The 12,695-nt window shown below is 38.6% G+C and overlaps 2 protein-coding genes across 2 annotated transcripts in view; one reads left to right on the forward strand and one right to left on the reverse strand.

Annotated features, from left to right (window-relative positions):
* The window catches only part of LOC133664593 (uncharacterized), a 264,251-nt gene that overhangs the window by 67,766 nt on the left and 183,790 nt on the right, over positions 1-12,695 (forward strand). The window lies entirely within an intron of this gene.
* On the reverse strand, positions 1,420-8,588 carry LOC133665323 (oocyte zinc finger protein XlCOF22-like). Its single transcript, XM_062070588.1, has 2 exons — positions 8,133-8,588; positions 1,420-3,176 (listed from the first exon to the last, which is right to left on the reverse strand). Exons 1-2 carry the CDS (start codon positions 8,254-8,256, stop codon positions 1,861-1,863), a joined length of 1,440 nt encoding a protein of 479 aa, XP_061926572.1. The 5' UTR covers positions 8,257-8,588; the 3' UTR covers positions 1,420-1,860.

Consider the following 12,695-nt stretch of genomic DNA (forward strand, 5'->3'; position numbering starts at 1 on the left):
AACTTGTACATGCCTTTATTACCAGTAGGCTAGGCTATTGTAATGGTCTCCTTGCAGGTCTTCCCAAAAAAACTGTCAGGCAGCTACAGCTTGTTCAGAACGCTGCTGCTAGAGTTCTAACAAAGACCAAAAAATGTGAGCACATTACAGCAATTCTTAAATCCTTACATTGGCTCCCTGTACATCAGAGAATTGATTTCAAAATCCTCCTGCTCACATATAAATCACTACATGGTCTAGGGCCGAAGTATATTACTGATATGCTCCCACTATATAAGCCCTCTAGATCACTAAGATCTTCTGAGACCAATCTGTTAGCGGTTCCCAGAGTAAACTCAAATCAAGGGAGAGCATCATTCAGTCACTATGCAACAAATAGCTGGAATAAACTTCCTGAAGATGTCAGACTTTCCCCAACTCTGACTACTTTTAAAACTAGACTGAAGACTTTTATGTTCACCTTAGCTTTCAGCTAAATCTTTTAATCTTTTAACTTTTAACGTCTGCACTGTTTTTATTTTTATTGTCTGCATTTTAATTTTGCTTTTATTTTCTTTCATTTCACTTTGTTGTCTGTGAAGCCTTGTGTATGAAAAGCGCTATACAAATAAAGTTGCCTTGCCTTGCCTTCTTTGAACGCAGATTTCTTGTCGGGACATATGGTACAATACAATCGGCAAGATAGGCTGGACCGTGTAGTATTTTATACGTAAGTAGTAAAACCTTAAAGTCACATCTTAAGTGCACAGGAAGCCAGTGCAGGTGAGCCAGTATAGGCGTAATATGATCAAACTTTCTTGTTCTTGTCAAAAGTCTAGCAGCCGCATTTTGTACCAACGGTAATCTTTTAATGCTAGACATAGGGAGGCCCGAAAATAATACGTTACAGTAATCGAGACGAGACGTAACGAACACATGAATAATGATCTCAGCGTCACTAGTGGACAAAATGGAACAAATTTTAGCGATATTACAGATATGAAAGAAGGCCGTTTTAGTAACACTCTTAATGTGTGACTCAAACGAGAGAGTTTGGTCGAAGATAACACCCAGATTCTTTACAGAGTCACCTTGTTTAATTGTTTGGTTGTCAAATGTTAAGGTGGTATTATTAAATAAATGTCGGTGTCTAGCAGGACCGATAATCATCATTTCCGTTTTCTTAGCGTTGAGTTGCAAAAAGTTAGCGGACATCCATTGTTTTATTTCATTAAGACACGCCTCCAGCTGACTACAATCCGGCGTGTTGGTCAGCTTTAGGGGCATGTAGAGTTGGGTGTCATCAGCATAACAGTGAAAGCTAACACCGTAATTGCGTATGATGTCGCCTAGCGGCAGCATGTACATATATTCACGAATGTAAGTTTGTAAAATTAAAAAAAATAATCCTTCCATAAACAATTCAGTCATTTTCTCTCACTTTTATATTGCATAAAGTTCTGGGGACATACATTTAAAACAATCACAACACAATCATCATATTACAAAAGAGAGTAATAAAGATAATTACTCAAATGGATTATAAAGACCCAACAAATGATTCATTAAGTCACACATTTTAAAAGTTAATAAAAGACAACTGTTCAAATGATGTATAAAGCTTCATGAAGTGGTCCAGAAGATGTTTCAGATGTGAACCAGTAAATACGTATATCATAAATAGGGGCTAATCTATGGGATTATTAACAATTACAAATACAAATATGTAATACTTCCATATTTCAAACTATCCAATCTATAATTGTAGGAGCATATTAAAAAGATTGTTACACAAACAACAATGTCACACATGTTATATGTGCTGATGTTGTTAGAAAGTCAAAATTAAAGTCTTGGCAGTTTATTTCAAATCCTGCAGTTTCATTTGCTGCTGCTGTTCTCACCAGCACACTTGTGTTTCTTACACTGGTACTTATAAGAGAATCTTTCACCACACACACTGCAACTCAACACTTTCTCTCTTGTGTGTGTTCTCATGTGTGCTACAAGGTTTGATCTGTCACAAAAGCTTCTGTTGCAGATTGAACAGGAATGTGATTTTTCACCAGTGTGTGTTCTCTTGTGTCTTGTCAAACTCTGACTTTCTGTAAAACATTTACCACAAATTGAACAAGAAAAAGGTTTTTCACCATTGTGTGTTCTCATGTGTACTTTCAAATCATGACTTTGTGTAAAACCTTTACCACAGGTTGAACAGGAAAAAGGTTTTTCTCCAGTGTGTGTTCTCATGTGTCTTTTCAAATGTTGACTTTGTGTAAAACCTTTACCACAGGTTGAACAGGAAAAATGTTTTTCACCAGTGTGTCTTCTCATGTGCACTTTCAAATTGTGACTTAGAACAAAACGTTTACCACAGATTGAACAGATAAAAGGTTTTTCACCAGTGTGTATTCTCAGGTGTACTTTCAAATAGCGACTTTCTACAAAACCTTTACCACATATTGAGCAGATAAAAGTTTTTTCTCCGGTGTGTCTTCTCGTGTGTGTTTTTAGATGGCAATGGTTCTTAAAGGTTTTGTCACAGTGAGAATATTTGAAGTGAGTGTTGTCAGTGTGACATGTCTTATCATCTTTAGAGTCTTCATCATCAGTGTCAGGAGAGTGTGACGTTGTGTCCTCACTATCTGATAGTGGAGCTAAGAGCTTGTCTGCTTGTGATCCTCCACAGTGGTCTCCATCAGCTTCTGTTGTCATGTGTTGTGTTGAGCTGCTGCTTGGAGGCTCCGCCTCTCTCTTCTCCTCACTTTCACCTTTGACCTCATCATCTTCACTCTTCACAGGGACACCAGTCACTGGGAACTCCTCCAACCATTTAGGCTGACTGATGCAGTGTTCCTCCGCTTCCTCTTTAATGTGCGGCGGCTCTTGGTCCTCCTCTTCCTCTTTAAAGTAGAGGGTCAGTGGGTCCACCGCTTCCTTTTTAATGTGAGGGGTCAGCTGGTTCTCTTGCTCCTTAAAGTGAGGGGTCAGTGGGTCCTCCGCTTCATTTTTGCTGTGTAAGATCAGTGGGTCCTCGGCTTGCCCTTTAATGTGAAGGGTCAGTTTAACACTATGGGTCTGTGGCGTCTCGTCTTCCTCTTTAATGTGTTGGGAATGTGGTACCTCTTCTTCCTCGTGTATGTGGGGGGACTGTGGTTTTTCCTCCTGCTCATGAGGAACATGTTCTTCATCGAGGTCTGTGGGACAGGAAAAAACAAACATTCTTTAGAAAAGTCCAGCTTTGCTCAGTCACATGAGACATTGTCCTGCACCAACATATGATCCCACAATCTCATCAGTTTCCCCTCACTGCAGTCAGGGTACTTCCAGCTGACACATGAAGAAGACCTTCAGGGGAATGCTTTCCCAGGCCACCGTCCAATCCACCTTATTCATATAAAAACATCCTAAAAGTAATTCCTGCAATCCTTAATGGTAGACGCCATACGTGAAAGTGTGCTGTTCTCCCTCTGAATAAGTCATACACACACAGGAAATAATGTACCACATGCCAGCCTCCACGCAGTAGTACTGGTGATGAGCTCCCTCTGCTGGTGGACAATAATTACAGTGATTTTCACATTCATCTCTAGAGACATGTCTACTCTAAAAAAAGCATGAGCACAGTCAGCATGTTGGCCAAAAAAGATGGCATTTGTTTTGCTTTCATTTAGATAGTGTCGCCACAGTTAAACTGGGAAGAAGTAATCAGATTACTGACTACTCCTTCAAAAGATAACTTGTTTACCTTATAATTAATAGTAATAATGGATTATATTAATTTAGTGCGTTTCCAAGACACTCAAATTGCGTTAGAGTGAGAACTGAGAAGGCATCGTTCATGCAGTCCACACATTCAATCAGAATCACAATCACAATCAGAAATACTTTTTTTAATCCCCGAGGGGAAATTAAAATTTTCAGCAATATGGCAAACTACATTTAATAATAATAATAATTATAATAAGTAGATGAGGCAATTGTTCAAGGAATTTCATGTGAATGCTCTAATGCTGAAGTTGAACTGAAATGCTGACAGAATGTAGTATGAATGTAAGAATAGTTTGAATGTTGAAATAGTTTAAATGTTGAAGAGTTTGAATTTCCAGGAAAACCGGAATTTGGTTTGGAACTTGGGAAAGTGTTAGTTTGAATGACCAGGATGAGTGGAATGTGTTGATGTTGGATTGGTTTGAATAGGTTGAAAAATGTGGGGATTGTGCAACTTGGAAAAATGTACGGATGTGTCGATGGTACGTAGACACAGAAAACTCCCCCAAGAGCATGTTTGTGTGATTGACAGAAATATTTAAATTCAATGTCCAGAGGTATTAAAACATTAGTCAATCAATCAAACAAACGGTCAATGAACTTTGCAGTCATGGATACACTGTGTGTTTATTTTCTCCGGCTGCGGCTCTCAAACTGCATACAAAAAGTCTTATTTTGTTCGTTTGGTCCGAAAGCGTAAAAAAGCGCTGCCTCAATACGGCAAAAATAAAGCGGGTCTTTGGGCCCAAACGTTGCCATTCTTTTGTGACTGTAGGCGTGCAGTCCTTATGTGACATCATCACGTCACGTTCATGAGGAAACTGAGCTTGTTTCATACACGACTCCACCACTCCCCTCAGCCGTCTCCACTCCAACACGCATGAGCAGCTAACATTAGCAGGTCTGGTGATGCACCGCACGTGACCTACGGTGGCCTAGGATGGACAAACGAGACAATTCTCACAAGACCACAACTCTTCTTCTCTCACCTTCCCAAAGTAATAATCCAATCAATAATCACTGAACTCAACAAAAAAATAAGGCATATTATTTCAACATTGACTTACGGAGTCACAGAATTGGCTAATATAACAAAATCTGCTGTTCATTGCACAATATATCAGGAAAATTGACATAAAAGTAAGAGAAATGTTGTCATTGTGAGGAGAAGCAACATTTGTTAGGGAAAATAATGTGTTCTGGACCACTCATTCATCCTCTAAACACGCAACCGTCCCGTCCTTGTGGCGGTCATTCAAAATAGCGACTAAACTACGAAGCTAAAGCTAGCAAGGAAAATCCATATACCCACAACACATCTCATCTGCTTGTGTTGTTGTGAACGACATCATCCATGTAGGATTAATGTACAAACAGGACAGCAGTCGTAACTGTCGCCTCCACACATCGAGCTGAGAACAGCAACACACTTCCCCCTTCACAATAATAGGTCTGACTGCGCTAACAAAATAAAGGTTTCAAAAAAGCACCTTACACAAGCATAATGTACTTGTTGATACATTTACACAATTATTATGCTTTGACCCAAAGTACTGGTCAAAATTGTCCAAAGATGTGTTGCACAAAAAAATGTGAGCGATTCTGCATTTAATTAAAAAACATTTTATACATTTGTATTTGACACAAAAAGCACACACTTAAATGGTAGTAAAATAAGTGTAAAAGGTAAAAAATGGAACTAAAAACAATTGGGAAAAAAAACTGACCGCCCTTGTCATTTGCTGTAATGCCCCAACAATTGACCAACATTTGCGGCAAGTACATGCCGTGACCACCCATGACTTTTTACTTGTTAATGGACGAGGGATGTAACAGTAAACGGTATAATGATAATTTGCGATAATTCCCGACGGTTAGTAATACCGTTTAATTTTGTAATAACCGAAAAACCGTCATTTATTAATGCATTTTCGGCAACACAGTCAGGTGCATGCGCACTAGCGTCGTTTGGCTTGATAATCATGGCGGACCAACGACACCGACTTTGCTGCGGAGATTTACCCTCGGAGTAAATGGAGCCAAGCGCTTGGTTTAACCTCATTTTCCCTCACTTCCCGCCATGCGTTTAAGAGACACTGCTGTGTTTGGATGGAGACAGGTGTGGACAATATTGGAGAAACTTGTCTCCACACTAAAAGTATACAGCGAAGGAGAAAACTATTTGATGTTTTGCAGCAGGTGATGTGTCGTGAACGTTGTTACAACTTGTTTATAAAGTCTTTACTTTGTTTACTGGGATGTTCACTCCTCCTTTATTTAAAGGCCTACTGAAAGCCACTACTACCGACCACACAGTCTGATAGTTTATATATCAATGATGAAATTTTAACATTGCAACACATGCCAATACGGCCGGGTTAACTTATAAAGTGCAATTTTAAATTTCCCGGGAAATATCCGGCTGAAAACGTCTCGGTATGATGACGTTTGCGCGTGACGTCACGGATTGTGCGGAAGTATTGGGATCTAACTCTTTGGACTTTTGCTCCACTGTTAGCACTGAAGTGCCTTGAGGCGATACTGCAAATCTTGCTATCAATCCCAAACCGAGTCAAAACTAAACAAACATGTTTTGGGTGGAGAGCAGCGTTTTGTTTGGACCAGCAATATGTAGCTGTATTGACAAGTATGTACAACACAAGCAATGCCAAACTATTAATCAATTTAAACTATTATACAAACATGAGGTCTGGTTCAAATATAGAGATGAGGGTCTTTAATTTGACCTGCTGCTATACTCTGTCTCAAAGTGTTAACATGTGCTCAATGTTTCCTTGCCATTATTGCTATGTTGTCTATATTGTTGGTATATTCATTATTCCTACATTGTTGATACAAATTATTGTTACAGGCAAAACTGGACCAGCATGCACTATATTCATTTATACTATTATGTTTTGTCAACTTCCATCCATTTTCTACCGCTTATTCCCTTCGGGGTCGCGGGGGGCGCTGGAGCCTATCTCAGCTACAATCGGGCGGAAGGCAGGGTACACCCTGGACAAGTTGCCACCTCATTGCAGGGCCAACACAGATAGACAGACAACATTCACACACTAGGGCCAATTTAGTGTTGCCAATCAACCTATCCCCAGGTGCATGTCTTTGGAGGTAGGATGAAGCCGCAGTACCCGGAGGGAACCCACGCAGTCACGGGGAGAACATGCAAACTCCACACAGAAAGATCCAGGGCCTGGGATTGAACCCAGGACTACTCAGGACCTTCATATTGTGAGGCAGACGCACTAACCCCTCTACCACCGTGCTGCCGTTTTGTCAACTTGTACTTCTTTATGTCATTGCCTGAAATACATAAATAAATAAAGAAAAAAAAATGAATCTGATAGCAAGTAGTTACAGGATCATAGATTGGTCACATTCAAAGTACTCATGTGTCCAGGGACATATTTCCTCAGTTTATAAACATAATATAATTTTTTTTTTAAACAAAAGAAGATGTTGTGATGCCAAAAAGTATTGACGCAATCAGAGAAGTAATACTTTTTAGTTGCTGTATAGTACCGAATATGATTAATTAGTATCGCAGTACTATACTGATACCGGTATATCGTACAACCCTAGTTCTTACATAATAGGATCACCCTGCTGGTGGGCAGGAATAAACTTAAGACTCTAACACAAGCCCTCATTTAACCCCACTTTGACTACAGAGTTCATGTTTGGTACTGTGACGCCTTAAAAGCCCCGAAAAACAAACTCCAGACAGCACAAAACAAAATGATTGGGCTTCTACTCAACCGTCCATCTCGGGCTCACTTTTCCGCAAACCATTTCCTTAACGTAGGGAGGCTCTTGGTAGGTGACAGAGTACATCTTCTTGCAGTTGGTTTGGTGTACAAGATACACCATACCACTAAAATACCCATGTACCTGTCTAGATATTTCCAAATATATTCACCATTATAACTCTTTTAAAAGACATTACAGGTTGCGGCTACTTGTAACTGAAAATAGAGAAAGCCTTTTGCTTGAATTTTATTTTGATTTTCTTGCAGTACTGTTGTCTTTTAAATGCTGCTTTCTGCATACTTTGTGTTCTGTCTGTGTGAGCGAACAAATATTTCAACTGAAACCAGCTCAGGCTTTCTTGTAGCAGTGAATGTGTACCGTGATGAAACTGCACCCTTTCCTATGCAAACTTCTCATAAGTCCTTCAATCAATCAATCACACATTGTTACAAACTGAGAGGAACATCAACCTCAAACTGTCTCGTTTTCATGAAGAATCTAAATCAAAGCATTGCATCATCCCCACAAGACAAAGCATCTTCCTATTGAAGGAAAGTGTTAATAATGAAATATAAAGTTAGTAAATATGTGAGAGTAAGAAGTAAACAAACCTGTTCTGTGTAACACAACTTGATGTTTCTTGAAAACAGCGTCCAGTAGTTGATGTTGTCGCTCCTTCTCCTCTTTTGTTGGACAAAGTTCCTCCTCATACTTTGCTATCGTTCTTTCGCACATTTTCACACAATCACAACACTTGACACTCACATTTGATCTCTACTTAGCGATGTGTTGATAACGTCCGCGTCTCTTTGTTAGCAGCTAACAAGCTAAGCTAACTAGCAAGCTAAACTAGCTAGCACTAGAAGCTTCTCGCGCACTGAGACGATTTTTTTCCTGAAATAAAGACTCAAAGATGGATTTTATACGACATACAATTTTTACAAACTTAAGAACAAATAATAACTGACTAATTAGCGTCTTTTTCGCTTCTTTCTGCGTCAATGTGCTTTCACGACAGTTGGCAAGCTTGACGTTACAAGACGGTTCTACTCTCGCCTAAGATTGTTCTGCTCTCGCGAGATGTGTCATGCGCAGAAGACTCAACGCTTTGTAGTCAATCAGGAGCGTGATCACTTTTTGATTTTCCAGATTTATTTTGCATTTTTGACTTTGTTGAAACTGTTGTTTGTAATAAAATGATTGATTTTATTATTCTGTTGTAATTGTTTCACCAACTAAAAGGATGTATATATTCTTATACTATTCACCAATTAAACGATACATTTTGGCCCTGTGTTTTATTCTGATGATAATGAAAAATGAGGTAAAAGGCAAAGTGAATGTGAATCTAAGCTCCTGCCTCTCGCCTACACGTCAATTTATCGTGCAGTAGCCAAACGTCACCAGTAGATGGCAGTACAGTATTGTAATGTCAAAGTTGAAATGTTGCTGCTCATACAAATAAAACGCTAAATACTTTATTTTTGTCAAATTACCAGAGGTGTGGACTCGAGTCACATGACTTGGACTCGAGTCAGACTCGAGTCATGAATTTGATGACTTTAGACTCGACTTGACAAAATGTAAAGAGACTTGCAACTCGACTTAGACTTTAACATCAATGACTTGTGACTTCACTTGGACTTGAGCCTTTTGACTTGACATGACTTGCTACTTTCCCCAAAACCTAAAGCTTAAAAAGTTATTTGGGAGCGCTCCGTAGCTTTCATTTTGTACGTGTCTGTCTATCAGCATGTGTGCTGCGTGTCAGCGTGTGTGCTCTCAGTACAACAGCCAATCAAATTAGATCTACATTGTTTTCATCACACAGCATTGATCCAATCAAATTGCAGGACAACCAATGAACAAGAGTTGTCAAACAACGCGCCAGTGAGAAAGATTTATACCAAAGTTGGTTTCGTTCGGGTATAAAAACTACGACTTGGTCAACGAATTGCCGTATGCAAATCACGCAGTTCGAATATCACAGACGGAGACGCAACAACTTCCAACTTCGTTCGACATTTGAAGTTGCACAAAGAAGGGTAAGTTTTGAATGTAAGATAACGTTTATTGGCTAAGTAACATGACTTTTATTTGCTCTGTAGTTAAATCAGTGAGGTTGTAAACTCACTGCTAACGTCATAACCATAGACATCTTATAAGGGTACACAGCATCGAGCGCTACTGCCTACTGGCGCAGACGAGACGCGGGGCCGCCATCTTGGAGTGGTGATCCGCTCCACTCAGTGCAATTCATTTGGCGGGAGCAATGAACTGTCAACGCAATTCATTTTACCTCACTGAATACCACTCATTTTCACGCGCTTTTTTGTCATACGTGTAGCTATGATAACGGACACATGTTTTATTATTCATAGTTTGCTTAACAGTAATATAATATTCTTATACGCTATAAGTGACCAGACGTCCGAGATTAAAACTGGGAATATAATCCCAGAGAAGGGGGAAAAAACGGTCAGCTATTTTTAAATTGAAGAAACAATATGATTACGTTATTTATACATGCTACATAAACAATGTATGAATACATTAGATATCTATATATCTTATAGACCGTATCTCTGTTGCTGCAGCAGCAGAGAGTTTATTCTGTCGTGACACTTTGTATTGATATTTTGTATTACATTCTTCCCTTAAATGATCATGTTTACAGTGATTGTTATATATGTATTTTTTATGTATGTCGCTTTGGATAAAAGCGTCTGCCAAATACTTAAACATATATAAACACCTGAAAGTCTTTATATCAGCTAAAACCACCAATCTGTTTCACTGGATTCAGAATAAAACCAAATTCTGTTTTACCCAACAATGTTAGTATTTGAATATTGTTACTTGAAGACTTATTCCTGGTTACAATTATACTGTTAAGAAAGTATTGTCTTATATTTTGCCTAAAATGAGAATGCATTATAATCAATGGCGGCTGGTGAATTTTGTTTTAGGTGGGGCAGAAAGTTTGTAAACCAAACCCCTGTAGGGGCGTCATCCTCCCCCAGAAGATTTATTTGTGATTTTCACATACAAATATTGAAGATCTTTGCTCCTTCTCAACTCTGTGGTAATGTTATTTTCATAAAATACAACCAATAGTACATTAATGTTAAATCTTACTTGTGAAAAGTAATCGCCCGATTCCTATTTTCAACAGTCCGCTCATTTGAGCAGGAAAACGCTGAACACCAGCCCGGCATCTTTGTTTTCTACCTGTCAACTGTCAGTTTAGGCTGCTCGCCGGCTCCTCATCACCACTTCAAGATGCAAATTGCTCGCGTCACAGCAACCAATATTGCGTCTACTTATAAGATGTTTATGGTTATAACGTCATTTCAAACACGGCAATATGTTGCGTCCACTGCAGTTTGCTACCTTATTCATACTTTTTGTCAAGTGATTTTTTAAGCAGGGTTGCATGAGGTACCTACACATAACGTTACGTTAGTCAATGTATCACACACAGTAACATAACGTTAGACGGCGGTCAGCAGCACCGCGTATTTTAGCCACCTACAAAAAGACAAACATAGTCAAATAAAGGTCAGTTAAAATATATACTATATTAAGAATATGTGTACATATTGCATAGGGCCCTGACATCTAAAAAGTACAACTCTGTTCATTGTTATGTTCATGTATTTGTTATGTTTTTCATGTGTACGCACACATCAACACACATACAGTATGAGATGAGATCAATGAGATAAGGTAAGAACAGAATAGAAACTGCTGTGGAACTAGTTACAATGCAATATGCCATGGAAATACAATGTTAACACTTTTGTACAAATAAGTACAGTTGCACTTGTTTTTGCAAATGTGTTTATTCTGTAAAGGAATGAGTTAAATGTTTAAAATTGTTTAAACTATTAAAATGACTGGTTAATAGTGCTATTATGAATTGCAATGTCAGTACTATTTTCTTTCCTGCTATTTCAAATGCACTTGTTTTAATAAATAAATACAGCGGTTTAAAAGCATACACAATCTGTGTAAAAATATTAGTCTGTGGTCAAAAGGACTTGAAAGGACTCAAAACTCAAAATGCAGGACTTGTGACTTGACTTGAGATTTTCCAGTCTTGACTTTGGACTTGACTCGGGACTTGCCTGTCTTGACTCGGGACTTGACTCGAGACTTGAGGGCAAAGACTTGAGACTTACTTGTGACTTGCAAAGCAATGACTTGGTCCTACCTCTGCAAAATACCTCTAGTAGTGATACAAATGTGCTCCGACAAAAGAAGCTTATTTCCTTTGTTTGGCTTGAAAGAAGCTATGAAAATAAACATGACAAAAAATGAGTAGTTCTTAGGAAGAAAAAAAAAGGTTGGAGATGATCTAAAAGGACCAAATCCTCTGTTTAAGAATAATACGAATATTAATAATCAATGTTATTTATAAGGTGCTTTTCTAGAGACGATACAAACATTACAACATTGAACAATATAAAACAGAAAATGTCAGTTTAGATAAAAAACTACAAATAGCTCAAATTAAGGTGAATAAGCATCCTGGAATAAGTGTGTTCTTGATTTGAAAAGGCTAAATGAGTCCATATTGTGGAAGTCTTGGTGTTCCAAAAATATGGAGGGTCAAATGGGACAAAATTAAACAAATAAATACATCTTTGAATTATTACTTAAATGTTATAATTCATTAAAATTGAATTAAATACATAAATGTATTTTATCTTTCAAACTCAGCCATCAAAGTCAGTGGGCGGGTCCTAACATCTGATTGGTTCCACCAACCAGAGAGAATATCGGTCGATATCTTTGTCCGAAAGTGAGGAAATTGTTAGATCTTTGTAGCTGTTTTGGACTTTTGTTTGCTTTTTCTCTGTATGTGGTATAAGAGTTCCTGTCCTGTGCCCTTATTTGGTATTTTTCACTTCTTTGTGCACTGTTCACAGGCTTCCACACCAGCTGCCTGATACAGTATGCAAACGGGACACACTTGTACCCGGTTGCCAATCAGTCTCCTATTTCAGTCCAGATTGTCAACCAGACAGCGTCGGATCATTGCTTCGTGTGCGTGTGTTGTTCCTGGTACAAAATGAGTTCCGTCTCTTGCCCATTTACTTCTGCACTCGCCTTCTTTTGTTTTCCCCCACTCCTTTTGTGGTGGAGTTTTCTGTTTTTTCTTCCCTTCA

Source organism: Entelurus aequoreus, linkage group LG14, assembly GCF_033978785.1.
Source record: "Entelurus aequoreus isolate RoL-2023_Sb linkage group LG14, RoL_Eaeq_v1.1, whole genome shotgun sequence".
Classification (NCBI taxonomy): Eukaryota; Metazoa; Chordata; class Actinopteri; order Syngnathiformes; family Syngnathidae; genus Entelurus; species Entelurus aequoreus.

What these genes read in the sequence shown, in the direction of transcription:
- LOC133665323 (XM_062070588.1), bottom strand. Translation starts at nt 8,256, where the DNA reads ATGTGCGAAAGAACGATAGCAAAGTATGAGGAGGAACTTTGTCCAACA. An exon ending in AGTTGTGTTACACAGAACAG is followed by an intron (nt 3,177 to 8,132) that starts GTTTGTTTACTT and finishes CCTGTCCCACAG; the next exon opens with ACCTCGATGAAGAACATGTT.